Below are 17352 nucleotides of genomic sequence, written 5' to 3' on the forward strand. Positions count from 1 at the left end.
TGATGGGATTTTGACCCATTCTTCTTTACAACATTGCTTTACTTCGTTGATTTATAGGCATTCATTTATGCACAGCTTGCAGAATCTGGTAAAATCTTTGACTGGGCCATTCCAAACATGTCACTGCTCATTAAGGCCCACCAACTCCACTTTGGTCTCAATTGCCAATAGGAAATTGTTCCAGAAGTCTTCTGGTTTGTTAGGATGCAGTTTGATGAACAGACAGAAAAGGCTTTCTGCTGATAACCCTTCCAAATAAACTGTACTGGTTCACTCTGCTTGAAATTGTGCCGTCATGAACATTTAACATTCACAGTAAATGCTGTAGGGTGTGAGATTTTTTTTGTATTGTATTGAGCATTGCACAGTCTAAACATGCTGAGACGTCCACATCTCAATATATATGGCAGCTCCTCAAGCTCTTTTATTAAAAAAAAATATTTCCTGTGTCATTTTGAATTATATTCTATTTGTGTTTACTTTACAGATTTAAACAGCATCATGGATTTAGATGCAGCTTTTACAAGGAATTATTCAAACTGGAACGATCAGTGCCTGAACCTTCATCAAATTGCAGATATGGTATATGCTTTTCAGGCAACAGCTCTTGTAATTATTGTGGTTTTTGGAATCACTGGAAATGGTTTGGTGATCTGGATTGCAGGGTTTAAGATTAAGAAAACAACAATCTCTAATACCTCAGCCTCGCTGTGTCCAAGTTCCTCTTCTGTGCCTTTCTGCCATTATCACAATTGTTTATATTGTTAAAAATACATGGGTCTTTGGGCACTTTATGTGCAAGCTTACATTCTTCTTGTGGTTCCTTAACTGGTTCAGCAGCATCTTCCTCAAACAATTAATTTTGTTTAGACAGACTCTATGTTTCTCTCTGTCTACTGTTATTGTTATTATTAAAGGTCCTACACATAATATTTTTTTCCATTAAATGTTAATATGATCTTTAGGGTCCTAATGAAAAGTTTGTATTATACGTTAATTAAAAATTCAAAAGGATTGTGTAAAAAAAAAAACACTACTTTTACCTGGTAAAAACTAGCTCTGTTCTCAGCAACCTGTTTCAGTACATGCTAATTTAAATGCTCATGACCTCTGCTGAGCCCGCCCCCATGACCTCTGCTGAGCCCGCTTTGTGGGTAATGCAGTCCAAACTGGAAAACTATGGAATATAGAGCCTGAGCCTGTTTTCTTCAGTCGTTTTTGGTTTGATTTAAGTACGGAACCTACGCGGAAGTTTGTAATATCGCATGACAACGCAGAAATTGAAAGAATGGACATGCATCAACTCGATTTGTCTCTCATCACTGCATGGGCATGAATTAAAGGGCTGTTGCGCTGCCGCGAGCAACAACAACAAAAAGCGGAGAAACTTACCGAGAGAGATACGGACACGATGTGTTTACTGATGTGTTTACATGACTTCTTAATCTTCGACAGACATCGTTATAAACCATCTAACGTTATAAAGGTAAGCATAATATAGTTTTCCGACTACGTACACAGTTTGCAACTAGACAATCACAGTAATGCATTGTTTATTATAAACGGGCGATTAGGGATTATATAGAGACGGATGTACATAGAGAAGAAGCCATAACCATGTTCTATGAGAGTATAAGTTAACTTACACTCCGCATTCATCGTGATTATTAGAAAAGGCGATCTGCAAAGATTCATAGAAAAATAAATTACACTCACCGAGCCTGGTGAAGATGAAGCAGGAACACGAAGCGTTAGTACAGATCCATTTTTTAGGAGCAGCTTCCTAGTAAAACCTGCTTTATATTGACCCGCGTTTATAAAGCAGTCTGGTGAAAAATGATTATTGCAAACATGGAAGCATTTAGGTAAATCAGCGGGGACGTTAGCTTAAAAAACTAAATTCAGCCACTGCCTCCTCAGTGGCTCAGATACCTAACCCTAGGTAGGTACCCTAGGTCACTAACCCTAGGTAGTGAATGACGACTGCTGTGTTCGCTATTACACCCAACAACTGTACACAACACTCGCTTAGGTGCCATTTTGCTCCAGCGGCGAAAAACAATGGCCGACAGCTTCTTCTCACTCGGGGCGGGTCTTTGCTAAAACACCAGTGTCAATCAACTTGTGTAGGAGCGGCCTCTGTCGGTTTGGCGTCACATCGACAGGCATTTGTGATTGGCCTGATTTCAGAAGGGGGATGTTACTGTAATAAACGAAAAGAAAACCACTGGGCGGCTCTTTATCTTCGTAGAGTGGTTGTGTACGCACTCTCCTAACACACAGTTCAGTCCAAACAGCTTAAAATAGTGCATGTAGTGCTGTATGACCCCTTTAAAGAAAATAGCACAAACAACAGCTCAAGGGCTTGTAAAAACATTTTTATTTTTAACTGTAAAAATGTCAATTTTGGAGTCAGTGGTCCGAGCACAACGTAATGATCTTTGTATGATAAAATGACCCGTGGCATGAATCTACATGAGGCGCATCAGTTTTAAATAATCATTTATCGCTGAACCCAAACAGCAAAAGAACATGATAATAACAATCTAAAGAATAACATTCATCTTGATTTTAGCTGTTTATGTCCAGCAATAAATAATTATTTAATTATTAATAATTAAAGCCGCTCACATCGCGCACTTTCACTTAAAAAAAATGCAGTGTTTAATCAGCAAGTATATGTCGCCCCTCTTTATGATAGATGAATAATCAGATTTTTTGAAGCTGTTTGTGTCGGCTCATATCGGGAGCATTTTGATCAAAGTGGAGATGAAAAGTGAAAGTGTGTAACAACAACACAGCACAATGCATGTGTGTGAATGGCTGAAATGTGGTTGTGTATAAGCCTTTTAGTGAAATATAACAAACACACATTTATACGTGTTAAAAAAGCACTGTCTTTGTTGCGTTGTGCGAAACACACGCCGATGTGATCCGCTTTATTTCAGATGGTTGTGTTTCGAGTGATTAAAAACAATACAAGGCATGTTATGATAAGGAAACTTTCTATCTCTTCTACTCCAGTGATTAAAAATCGGTAAAAATGTCAATTTTGGAATCCACAGACGCTTAGTGGCCCCAGCACAACGTAATAATCTTTCTATGATAAAATGACTCGTGGCATGAATTTACACGGAGCATTTTGATCAAATGGAAGATTAGGAGGGGAAAAGTAAAAGTGTCTACAAACAACATAGCACAATGCATGTGTGTAAATGGCCGAAATGTGGTTGTGAATTAATCTTTTAGTGAATGTAAAATGTTCGCGTGAACCCGCGTGAACTTATCAATAATTCATTGATAAGTTGATGTCTTTTCGTTTCAGCTGTGAGTGGGTGCGCTGTAGTAATCCACGTTTCATACGAATTACATAAGCTGATTTTTTTCCCCATTGTTTTACATAAAGTATGTAAGTATATATTTTTCACGTCTGTAAGACGAGTAGACAAAGAGTTTTGGTTTATTTTTTGACACGCTCAAGTTCACCGAAACCGATACACAATAGTGCTGTATCCCTGTTTGCTTTCATTATTTTACAACATCATAACGTTTTGTCGTCATTGTGCGTGCACTTAAATAAAAGTAAAGTCTTACAGATGGAGCCACGCCAAATAGCCGCGGGCGTGTGAATTGCGTACGAATGGCGTACGGCTGCCCTATGCACGCCGTAATCCCCCCTCCTTTTTCTTCGAGAAAGGCGTGTCAAGATTTCACAGTAAACACGCCCATTCAAGCCCTATTTATGCATTTACCTGGTTCCACCACTAGATGGCGCTTCGTTCTCAAGGACACGTTAACACAAGCCAGCAATTTAGCTGCGCTGAGTTGCAATCACGTGATTTTAACAACCCGCTCCCACCCCCGCCGAACTGACGCTGCCAAACTGCACTAGAGATGAAGATGGCGGCTTAATGGACTATTCGCGGTAAGTGGTGTTTTAATTTATAAAATTTGTTTGGGATTAGTTTAAAGTTTATTTCCCAGTTTAGTTTTTTTATCGGCCATTTTGAAAATCACTGGCAGCACCAGCAGCGGTCAGATGTAACTTTAGATAACTTAATGATCTGTTTACCAGGTCTGGAGTTAACATTACAGCTTACTGTCAGTGTCACAAACTCACAATGTCACTCCTCTTTAACTAAAAAGACACTAAAGCTTCGAAAATACTCTTAATGTCCCTATTACAAAAGCTGCACTACCGGATGAGGAGTGTTTGTGGTCTATAAAAATGCCTTTAGAATCTGACCGCGTGTCTGGATAAATTCAGCATTTATTTATTCTTTGGGTAAGAGTTAATCTGCAGGTTATATCTGTGAATATAATGTGATGCAGTTCATGAAGGACACAAGCTGAGGATAGATGTACAGGAGCTCGCGAGCTAAACGCTCATAACCCGGTTTATATTTTTCTCAGTTTGGCCGTGACTTTGCGCGGTAGCGCGAGCGCTTAGTTACCGAGCTGGATAAAAACTTTGAAGTGTTTATCAGTTAAGGAGTGTGGGGAGGGGGAGGTGTGTGTGTGGGGAGGTGTGTGAGGAGGTGTGGGGGGTTTCAGTACTGGGTAAGTTATAGTTTGGCTTCAGAGATGAACTAATATATACGAGTGTTATATCGCCTAACTTATTTGTATGAAAAGCGCATTTTAATTTAATGCAGACGATAATACAGACAGACCGGGATTAACACTAACAAAGTTTAATGGTTAAAGTTATCCCAGTTTATTTACATTCCAGAATTCCCCAAAACAGTATTTCACCCACTCTGTGGTGTAGGTTTACTAATATCTTTTATATTTATTACAACTAGATATTCTGTAACGTTTATTTATCTTTGTCTTTACTAAATTCTCCTGTTGTCTTTAATCAGAGCTCCGCCGTGGAGGATTGGGGGGTCAGACGGATGACGGTTGGCCTTTTGGAGCTACTGGTGGAGCCTGAACAAGCTGTTGAGGGAGCTGTAGGAGGGATGACGTCACAGTGCAACAGCTTTAGAATGATGTTTGGTCAGGTCTACTGTATGTTTTGAACATAGAATTGCAAAACGTCTGATACTTTAGGGGAAAAACAAAGAATTAAACAGTTCCATCTTTTATATATATATATATATATATATTTTTTTTTAATGATATTTTAATATAAAAGAACCAGATAGAGACTGATAAGCAGCTGGTGTTATCCGGGTATTTTAATGACCTTTAAGCAAAAATTTAACATGTTTTTACCTGTTTTATACAAATTATTGTTTTAACTTTGACTAGTTTTGGAAGAATAAATTTTATTTTTAAAGTCATGTGTGCGTATTTTAATTGTTGGGGGATTGTTTGTGTATTTAAAAATACATTTACTTAAACCAACAACTTCAATGTGCAAAAATGGGACCCGACGTTGTTTTAAATAGTCAAAGAGTTAGGATAATAATAATAATAATAATAATAATAATAATAATAATAATTATTATTATTATTATTATTATTACTGGTTATAGAAACAAATTAAAACAACAGTTAAACACTTGATCATATGTATCTGTGCTAGTTTGTGACTATGTGACCCATAATAATTTTTTCTCAGTATAAAAGTTTTTTTTTTTTTTTAAGAACTCCATTAAAAGAGCAAAGACAAACTTAGAAGGAGTGGAAGGTAAGAAACCTCAGTGGAGAATACTGACTGTGACATGGTGCTAATTGCTCTCTCTGTGTGTGTGTGTGTGTGTTTGGCGGGGGGAGGGGTACTTCAGACTTACTTGTCTCTGCCCAAATGTTTGTGTTAAAGCAACGGAGAAATGCCGGAGCGCGCGCACACACACACACACCTCTCATCCACAAACGCTTTAACTGTTGTCTTGTAAATCGTTGATTAAACCTATGAACACAGCTGTTCAGCATCAGTCCTAAACACAAGCGCAGGGTCTGTTTTTGTCCTTAATTAAAAAACACCAATATGTTAATAATTTACACAATGATAACATGTTGTTTATGTTTAATGTTTATTTTGCGGGAAAAGGTAATAAGCAATATTTAAAATAAAACAAACCAGGAAGTAAGTGTTTCATACATTAAGGTGCTGTGTATAACCAAGTGCCCCAACAGACATAGCAACAGTGTAGAGAGTTTGTGCGCTGTGGGGGATTGGAAGGTGAACGAAGATAATCATTTACAAGACAAAAGACGTTCAGAGGTGTGTTATGCCCTAAAACGCCCCCCCCCCCCGTCACGGATTGCCCCCCACTACGCAATCGATATCTTCAAAGAAAAGCCGCCGCCCCTTTTCATTCAAACGTGTTAGCGAGTGTTTTTTCTTTCCCTCCGCTCGGTTTTGTGAACACAGTTGCGTTCAGTAACACGATTTTTATTGCTTAAATATTTCGCAGCTCTGTCCTCTTTGCATTGCTACGTGTTTATTTACTTCCTTTTCGCATCGCACGTATAATGCACTCTAAAATCGACACTATCAAACTTGGAAATGATATAATATCAAATCAAACATCACGTTATTAAAAGTAACGAATTTGTCACTACTCTTCTCTTATGCAGCACGGCTAAAAAGATAATAAAAATTACACCAAAGTGCTGCAGGTTTGGTGTCCGTGAGCTTTTCCTAATCAGAGTTACACAGGGGGCATTTTGTGGCTGCTCCACTTACACTCTACTTAGATATTGCACAGAGGGGAGTTAATTTTTGTTAATTTCATCTCATGAAATAATAGTAAGTTTTGGAGTTTTGGTATGAGTTCATCTCCCCAGCCAGTGTTGTGTATGGGCAGGGTAGCATCGTGGCAGGATTGGTGTAACTTTTCTTATCTTTTTAGCCGTGCTGCGTAAGAGAAGAGTAGTGACAAATTCATTACTTTCGTTACTAGACATGGTCTATTTTGTCTGCAAGTGAAATACATCGATACGTTAATAATTTACACCACGATAACATTACTGCAGAAGGATCTAGAGACGTGACTTTGAGACGTTCACAGTATATTCGAACCGTAGACAGTGTTTATTTTGCAGAACATTACAAAACAGCCATGTCCAATAAAACAGTGCATCTTTAATAAGCCACATTGGTTTCGAGTCAGTAGTAAAATTAACGAAAGACTGAGAAGCCCCGTAAACTTGACCCTGACAATAATAGTCGATCTTATATTTATGTTTATATATATATATATATATATATTTTTTTTTTAATGTTCGAATTAACGTTTCAGGGTAGCCTATATAATTTGTCTTGTCATCTGTTTACAGCGTTGGCTGATTTTGTGATTGAGACCCATGGGTTACATTGAAATATTTTTTATTAGTAGTAGTAAGCCAGGCTTTAGTAACCCTGGATAAATCACAATATAAGCCCTCTCTAACGCACGCTCTCTCTCTCACACACACACACGTACACACACGAACAAGTAAAACATGAAATCGCGTAAAACCAAATGAAACTATGGCAAAAATATATAAGCAGTAAAAATTACAGTTGTATCCTGTATGTGATCCCTGTCCTGATAACAGACACTGACCCTCTGGAACTGTTTAGTTCTGTTAGTATTGTGTTCAGGTGTGAATGTTTATGGGGATTCAGTCTGTCACTGCTGCCGCATCTATTCACCGTAGTGATAAGTGATTAATGTCCCATCAGATCTTTGATGGGGGAGACGTTATGCTGGTTAAAGACAGATTGATCCGTATGAACAGATATTTGTTCCAGATATTATGCGCCATTAATCGATTTGTTATGCCAATTTTTGACTATCAGCGAAAAAAACATCAGCGAAAACATCAAAAATATAACGAAAACAAACTCAAGCAGAAGTTAAATTTCAAGCTTTACTTTGCAGTAAAATATGATCTACCAGTCTATTAAACGGAAATAGATAAAAACACCGTAATGTAAAATACTGTACATAGCCCGCATTTGTATTTCGTACCTATAACGACTGGTATAGATAAATTACAGATTTTACCGTCTTTAAGTATTATTAAGGATATCGTGAAAAATATTGCAATAAGTAGTTTTATTAATTGATTTAATCATTAATTAAAATAGCATAAGCATCATGGGTTGTGTATTGAGTGATTTAAATCTGTTTTATGAATCGTTTTTTATCCCCCTTTTTTACCACATCATCTATTTATGAAACTATGTTGACGTAAGTTATGATATATATATATTAAATATAGTAACCGGCTGCTTGGACACTGCAGAAGCAGTCAATGCTCCATCTGGCGGAATTATACAGCATTGCAACCATCTTTTTAGAAAGCGCATGGGGGCGTTTATGGGGTGGGGCATCGTTAACTACGTCATCGCGGGGGATCACATTCCGTGCACGGATCGATCATGGTCCTGTCACGGTCCTGTCATGGACCTATCATGCTCCAAGCGGCTGTTTGACGTGGCTCCCACTGTATAAAGGCTATGTAGCCTATATAGGTTAATTATATAGTTTTTGCCCATTAATCTGACAACACCTGTGACTCACCCACGTTTTCTGATACACACACCCAAAGTTTTCTGGCTATGCGAGTGTTACACATGATAAAATATAAAGGCTCACTGTGTTAACATTTACTTTGCTTAAATTCGATGGAACTAAGAAACCCCTATATTTAAGTTCTAAATTTGTACTGTAATTTTAGTACTGTGATGATAAATTCGTTTAATGTTTCACTTGTATTTTATAAGGTTTTTGCCGGCGGTGGTACAGCGCAACAGGGGTGCTGGGATGTGAAAATGTAATTTGTTAAAATGTTTTTATTATTTATTAAATAACATTATGATGATTATAACAGCCTAATGCACTTAATTCTTATAATAACGCAAAAACACATCGACATTTGCTGACGCAGTCACACGGCCTGACAATGTTTTAATTTTTATGGTAATTAATTTTTGTTTATTTCAGATAATAAATCTACTACAAATTTAAAGAACACAAAATATAAGATGACGAAAAAACATACATGTGTAGTTTTTCTAATTACACATGATAAAATCTAAAGGCTCACTGTGTTAACGTTTACTTTGCTTAAATTCGATCCTAATAAGATTTAATTTAATTTAAATTCTACATTTGTACTGTATTTTTAATACTGTGATTATAATTTCGTTTAACTACAACATTTCACTTGATTTTATCCGCTACTATGTGCAGCTCTAACGGCGTGCGGCTCATTAATTCTTGAGAGAATGAACTGATGCCCGAGGCGTCAGTCTATAGTTATATAGCGCCACTCAGCGGTAGAAGCTAGCAAATGCAGAAACCCAAATGTCGCCACCGTGAGGCGTGACGGTAAAACCAGTACCGTAACCAAATACATTAACTTCGATAATGACATGCCTATTAATTTTTGGATTTGTGATTCCCTTACTGAACATCATTGTCTCTTTTGTCCTCATCACCCTAAAGGTGAAAAATAACCACATGCTGAAGTCCAATAGGCCATTTAAGATTATGACAGCACTGATAGCTGCTTTCTTCATTTGCTGGATGCCTTTCCATTTTGTTTCCATTTTGTTAATACAGTAAAGCCAAAATATGCCAGTATTGCCTTGATTGGACAAAAATTTGGACTCATTCTTGCTAGTGCTAAAAGTTTTATTAACCCATTACTTTATGCTTTTATGAGAAAGGACTTGAAGAGGAAATGTTAGGCACTTCTGTCTAAGACTGAAAACAAATTTAAGGAGAAAGCCCAGAGTACAAATAGAGTGACAGATATTACTGGAGACAACATACTTTCAAGAAAAGTTCATATCGGCTTTTTTGATACCACTACTGGATGAAGTTCATAACAGCCAACTCAGTAACAGCAAGCTAAATAATCCAAATGAATAGCATGCTGTTAAATATTAGATAGTAATATCAGTGCAAAATCATTACCTTGAGAGAGTGTGTTTGGCTATACAGTAGTATTACTTTTACTGCAGCTAAGGAAATTATTTTTTTAATAATTAAATGATGAAATGTCTTCCTGGTTGTAATAAAAAAGAGCTTGCTTGTAGCTGTTCTAACATAAGTGATGACAGAAACATCTTTCAGATGTTCCACATCATTAAATGTAACTAAAAATAGATCTTAACTGTACAATAGTTGAACTAAATAAATAATTCATAAAAAATATTAATTAAAAGCTGTGGTGAATGTTTTTTATTTCATTTAAACATACAATGTAAAAAATGTCTGTAAATTTAACAGTAAAATACCTTATAAATGCTACAAGATAAAACCGTATTTCACAAAACTTGCAATAACCGTAGAATTTACAGTGAAAATTTGTAATTACTGTAGTTTTACAGAGTAAGACCTTAAATTTAACAGTTAAAACATATGAAAATATGGTTTATTGCAGTAAAATTTTAAGATATACCGTATTTATAAAAAGGAAAACATTATTTTGTCTTCGTCAGTTCAAGCATTATGGATATGACATTATGTATTATAAAAGTAACATACTGTATATACTCACAGAGAAGGTATTTGCTACTAATATACTAAAGCATCAGTTTATATTTTACTAAACCCTTATTGATAGAGTTAAAAAAAACTAGACTTTTTTTAAATAGAAAGTGCATAGTAGGGGCGAGTGGCACGCGAGCAGGGCAATGGAACATGCTCCAAGGACTTCAAAGTCGTGAATAGTATTCCGCCCTTTGATCACTGCGGCAAGGACAGCCACGAACACACGCCACTTTGCCCGCTGCCATAGCTCACCAGCCTGTGCCCGCATGCCAGCAGGGCACTGACTACCAGACCTAAATAAAATTACCCCTTTTCAGTCCGTGTAAAACACCTAAAAATGTCCACCCTGACATTTGTATATTTGATTTTAAGAATTTAAATATTGTTTTGCTGTTTTTATTTAAAAAAGACATGGGACCATGATAATGTTCTAGTCTTGAATAGATTTTAATGATTTAATTTAGGTTAGTATTCATCAATATAATACTACAATCAATAGTATAAATGTACTCTTAATAGTTTCTTAACAATAAAATGCGAATGCTTAGCAATGTAACCTTCTATCTCTTTTAGCTCCCAGCTAGTGTGATAAAATTATGCTTTTACAGAATTGTTGAATGAATTCACTGTTGTTATTCATAATAAAAAATAGTCCAACAACGACAACAATTGTGTAGCAAGCACAGTAGTAGCATTTTGACCTCCACGGTCTGTTGAGATGATGAGTGGGTGAAAGTAAGTGAATTCGGAGCTGTAAAAAAATGGAAACAAAGCATTATTATTACAACATAAATCTTTAAATTAGACAGTTCTGAGCTGTAAAAACATGGTTATGATCTGTATTTGTTACAATGTAAACCCTGGAATTTGATGGGTATAAACTGTTTTTATAACGACAAATACATGTTAATTAGACAGTTATAAACCGTAAAAACACAATTAAAATCCATAACATATAAAGAGTAACATATTTTTTTATGGTAAAATTCTAGCAACCACAGCTGCCGTTTTTTTTAGCAAGTACTTGCCCGATTACCTGGGTGATATGTGATGTTGTAGCCTCCTGCTGCCAGGGGCATTTAGAGAGCTTTTAGAGCGAGCTATCTCAGACGGGTGGTATGGGAAGTACTCTCACATCTAGTGGCGGCCGGTCAATAATGGCAAAATGGCCATTAGTCATCATTAAGCAGGGTATGTTTTGCTTTATACAATGTTTTTTTTTTTCCTTTTTATTATATTTGTATTGTACACTTAAATCATTACAGGACAGTACAATGGTTACTTGCTGGGGGACAGAGGATACCCTTGTCTGCCCTATTTAATGACACCCTACCCAGAACCTAATCCTGGACCACAGACACACATTAATCTGGCTCATAGCCGAACACAGGCCAAGGGGGAGATGACCAAAGGGATCCTCAAAACTAGGTTTCAGTTTCCGTGTGGGCTCCTGGTTAGTCCAGAGAGGAAATGCGACATCATAGTGGCTTGTGTTGTGCTTCACAACATTGCCACTATAAGAGGAGAGAGCCACCCTACTTGTATTGAAGAAGGATGGCCCAGAGGAACCTCTACAGATGTTTGCACACAACAGAGATGAAGATGAACAGGAAGAATTTTGAAAGATGGGATTTGTCAAAATTACTTTGATTAAATTGTTTGCACTGGTCTGCTGTGTAGATCATTTCTTTATTTCCTAAAAAACAATGAAAGTAAAATGAAGGAAAAAAGTGTTTTTTAATGACATTGCTTATATACACAACACTTTTAACATGCAACAGATCAATATACGCACAAGTTCTCACCCTAAGGTGATGCTCCAGTATTTACATTTCTAGTGTTGCTTTTTTAATCGATAGCCTTTTCTTTTCCATTTGAAGCTGTATAAGGTCCATCTCCATGTCACTTATTCTTATTTGTTTTTGAAGATGGACCTTATACAGCTCCTTTGCTGGAAATAGAAAGGCAAAAATAATTAAATAAATAAGATTCTGTCAGACAATAAAATTTAAATATTGACAACTGCACACAAATCCTTACAATTCTTAGATAGTGCATTGAGGGATCTTCATAAGGACCTTTATCTGTGGGTAAATCCCCAGGTATGTACTGTGAAATAACAATGACCGTTTATTACTCTAATGTAAAAAGGAGGCATGGATTATAATGGTATGCATCCTACCTCAGTGGATCTACCAGCATTGTCCACTTCTCTCACAGCAGATGTGGTCTCTTCATCTTCATCCTTCAGTGGAAATATGCAGGTATACATTATCTGGCAAAAAGAAAAAAAAATATCTAAAAGCAACTAAAGGTACCTGACACCAAAACACTTACAACTGTAACAGACTGTGTTCTTTCTATGGGGTCCAATAATAAAATCCCTCTATCAGTATCTATAAGAAAATACAACCCATAAATTATCAAAGAAATAATATTATCAAAGAAAAAACAATAATGCAGGAAAAAACATGTTAAAGTAATACAACTAAAATCACGGTAGCCTATACATCATATGCAGTTAAATAAAGCAAGCCTGCATAAAAACGTTAAGCATGTTCAAAAGCCTTTAAGTGAAAGAGATAGTAATTTATTAAGTCATATAATAAAAACAAACCATAGTGGTAAACTTACAATATACCATGTTACTTGTGGTGCATGGTGTGTGTGATGAAGTGCCCCCTGGAATGCCAGCAACCACTGGTCGCCCATTATAAAGGGACAGAGCCAGCTCTTCAGATAGGGTGAGGGGAGGTGGTGCTGGGCCCCCACCAGTCAGATGGGCTTCAGCCTTCTTTTCATAAGCTACATGACAGAAAGAATATACTAAACCGTCTTTAATAAACAGTTCAGTGATCATGTAATCAAATATTATCTTTTTGCAGAATGTTTTAGTGTTTAATTTTCACTTGGCATCAGGCTCCAGAAGGATTATTACTTATTAAATAAGAAACCATAAACTCCTAGTCACTGTACATTGGTATTTTAACCTAAAGAAATTAATGGCAGGAAAAGTTAATCGTTTCATCTAACAGTCAAAAGGATGCGAAAGGGGTGTTTAATTATTTTGCATTCTAATAAAAGGGGAGGCGATGTCAAATTTGCTATTTAATACACTCAAGCATTTACTCTGTCCGGGGTTTTTTTTGCCAAACCAACTCTCTTTCTTTAGTCGGTGCAGCCTTATCGCTTTTTTTCATTATTATTGGCTTTAATTTCTCATATGAGTGCATTAAAACCTCTGTAAAGTGCTTTTTTTTAAGTCTTATATGGAAGGATCAAGTGTGTGTATGCAGGATGAATACATGTATCTAGTAAATATAAATAGTATGACTACATATTAAATATGCGTCATCGATTTTACTAGAAAGGACAAACCTGCTACTCTGTGGAATTCCTCTTTAATACCACGCAGAGGTTTATGGCCAGGAAACTGTAGAAATGTGTGTAAGAAGCATTTAAGTGCCAGACATACAGTTGCCTTTTCCACATGCTCTGCATTGCCCACATTTTACAAAAAAATGCCCTGACGCAAAAAAATGAGGTGCTATGTACAGAATGTTTTCTGTGCTAAGCGCATACCCACGGTTTGTGACATTTGCAATATGCGGTTTCAAGAGATGTGTGAAGTAAATTAACGATTCCCTTATATATTGTGTATTGTGTGTTTAGCTAGAGCAGATAAGTAGATAGGTGTGTGTTTGGCTAGGAGTGTGTTAAGCTAAAATCTATGTTGAGCTAACTATCATGCTTCTAGCCATAGCCCCTTTGTGTCTCTAGCCTCCCTAGTTTCCCAGTGAGCCTAGCCTTTGAGTGTCCCCTAGCCTTGCCTTTGAGTGTCCCCTAGCCTAGCCACTGGGTATCCCTTGTCTGTGTTTCTCTGCCCCAATTCCCTAGTGTTGTGTTGAGCTATTGACAACCATTATTATTAAAGGACAACCATTATTATTAAAGGACTTTTTTGGTTACACAACTCCTCTGCCTTTATGCCTGCTCTCTCCGCCCACGGCGATCAACATCGCCCCGTTCGTGACAACAACCAGTAAAAAGTTTGGACAAATTATCTTTCTATTTGTTCAACCCTAAAAGCATACGAAATATGCAATAACCTTCTTTGAACAGTTAATATTGAGATACCTCTACTTATGAGTTGTAAAGCCTTCATAACTCTCATCTGAGGTGCTGTTGGTTAATTGGTGATTTTTGAGGCTGGAAACTGAACTTCTCCTCTGCAGCAGAGGTAATCATCATGGTGTTTTTGAAAATCACTTGAGAATCTTGTTCTTGTAGGGACTTTTCCAGAACACCTGACCTTTATGTCCTAGAATAATAAATTATTGTTGTTGTTACTTAATTACCTAAACAATGAAAGATACCAGAGAAGTTTAAGGAGTCACATTAGTGTGTACATGTTCCAAAATGTTGTGCTCTCTACTGAAGCAGGAGATAAAATTGGCATAAGTGTTCTTAAGTTTAAGTCGTAAAAAATCCCATTATGGATGAAGCCTTGATCAGAATGCACTGTCTGCAAATTGTTAATAGCAACTCTAAGTTCTTTTATGGCTATTGTTATGGAATGTGCCAATGTTATATGTCATATGTCATATGTCCCAGCTCACTATAGGAGATGTATTGTGTGAAGCTAAAAATGTTTTAGATATTAAAGCAGGGTGAGTCGCAGCTTGACAAGAACGACAGAGTCTTAAGATGTACAAAGTTCTGGTGAGAGGAAGTGCTGCAAAGACCCTTCCTCCTAAAATAGCTGCATCATCTGTGGAGAAAGAACCGGTTGACATTTGCAAGGCTGCAGACAGCGAGGCTGATGTTATTAGCAATGTTCTTCACCTAAAATGAATGTAATGTAATGTGATGTAATGTAAGATGTGATGTAATGTCCGACAGTCAGCAAGACAATATGTATTCTGTTAATTATGTTAAATCTAGTTAGAAGCAGTAGAAAGAAGCTTAGTTTATCAGTGTTTGCCTTATACGGTTAAAACCCGCTGTTAGCAGAGCAAGGCTGTTAGAACATGAGTCACAGGACCAGAATAAAAAGAGTTCTGTTGCACTTCAATAGTGTTCTTAGGCAGTGGTACCATGAAATGTTCATTTAAGTTCACAAGACTTTGTGTTCTGTTATATTCCTTTGAACCCTGTGCTTAGTCAAAATGTACTTATTTACCATTTATTGCTTTTCTTTGCTATTTAGTTGCTTGCAATATAAAATAATAAAAGGACTGCCTCCCATTGCAAGGTTAGTGCGCCTAGTACTGTGCCGCAGCTGTAAGTTCTTTGTGTTCGGGAACAGACGATTCTGGAGACTACATTTCCAAGGATATCTTCTAAGGCGAGTCTTGCGCTGACCTTTACAGAATTTGACACCGGTAATGGTTCGTCCTTTGCAGATAGATATTTCCTATTTGGGTGTGTGATAAGGGAGTTTATCAAATGCAACGTTACACTATGCTAACCTTAGCATCCAGTGGGACATACACGCCTACCACAACACAAACTCACTTACTTGTTATAACCCAGCCAGAGACTGCATCAAACCTCATTATAATTCCTAACATTGCACTATGTTTACATTCACTTGAGTTTTAATCATGCACCTGTTTCTAACCAGTCACTCTCTTTATATACGGCCTCTGAACTTATGCTCTTTGAGAATTGTTTGCCCCATTTCTACTGCCTAACTTTACCAAGCATTAGTTTTTGTCATGTCTTGATATTTACCTTTCACCCTGTTTTTATCTGTGATTTTTTTTTTTTTGGCTTTAACTGTCAATCTATTTGCTCAGTGACTGACCATCTACCCTCTGGATGCCTTCACTTTAACACTAGAAGCACCGAGCACGGTCATTTTGACCGCAATGGGTGAAAAAAACAAAACAAAAAAAAATTTCACACTCGATCAAAATCCAGGACCCTTCTTTTATGACTTTTCCTAGATCTGCGAGCTTAATCATTCTACATGCTTACATTTTCAAAATTGCCCCAGTAAAAGCCAGTATAAAGCCATTTTGCTCTTATTTACGTGAAATTGCTGACAGCTGTGTGCCGGTCATGCCTTTTTCTGCCTTTTCCAACCTGCGATTCTAATTTCTCTCAGCAGATGGCGCAAGGGAACTATCTACGCGTCATTCAGTGCGTATATGTAACCATCTCAGGTTTATATATATATATATATATATATATATATATATATATATATATATATATTCGCTATTCATTCCCGCATTCATAATCAGCGATATTTTATAAGGAGATTTAGCTCTACTTAGTTTTATACTGTTTTGAGAAAATTTTTTAGTTTGTTCATTCTATTTGAAGCTTCTGAACGTCTCAGAGCAGCGATTTAGTTCTGAATTTGCTTCCGTGAAATTATCGCTAAAACTATGGAATTTGAAAAAATCAGATTTACCACAGCAGATAATAAACTATGCTATGTCATAACCGAAGCAAACACCACGATTATGTCTCGTTTCATTCAGTGTTGCTAGGCAACGGACCACGCGCCTAATCGGCGGGAACGAGGTTCATTTGGCCGTGGTGTATTATAAACCTGCGGAGTGTTTCACTGTTTATGGTCACATAAGATTCATGTAATAAAAGCGAGGGAAATTTGGAAGTGATGTGTGGCCACTCAATGAGAGTGACAAATGAGTCAAGATGTAGCCTAACATGGTGTCGTGTCAGATTTCAGCGGTCATGGAGTGAAAAGACTTTGAAGAAATTGCAGCGTTTTTTTCAGTAACAACAAGCACAGCGATGAGTCCATGTCCACTGAATTCGACAGACTGAAGACAAATTCCCGTTGTCTGACAGACCCCTACGTAAAGCCTATAGTAAAAGCATAAGTAAATGAATATAGTCAAATTTACCTCGTGTTTTCTACTATAAGATT

The 17352-nt window shown here is 36.9% G+C and overlaps 1 protein-coding gene across 1 annotated transcript; it reads left to right on the top strand.

Annotated features, from left to right (window-relative positions):
* Nucleotides 1-579: 579 nt before the first annotated feature.
* Nucleotides 580-9769, top strand: LOC128509062 (N-formyl peptide receptor 3-like). Its single transcript, XM_053480635.1, is given in 5 exon segments — nt 580-693; nt 696-754; nt 3326-3335; nt 9393-9504; nt 9507-9769. Coding segments are annotated over 5 exon segments (558 nt in total).
* The last annotated feature ends 7583 nt before the right edge of the window (nt 9770-17352 follow it).

Source organism: Clarias gariepinus, chromosome 21 (genome assembly GCF_024256425.1).
Source record: "Clarias gariepinus isolate MV-2021 ecotype Netherlands chromosome 21, CGAR_prim_01v2, whole genome shotgun sequence".
Taxonomy (NCBI): domain Eukaryota; kingdom Metazoa; phylum Chordata; class Actinopteri; order Siluriformes; family Clariidae; genus Clarias; species Clarias gariepinus.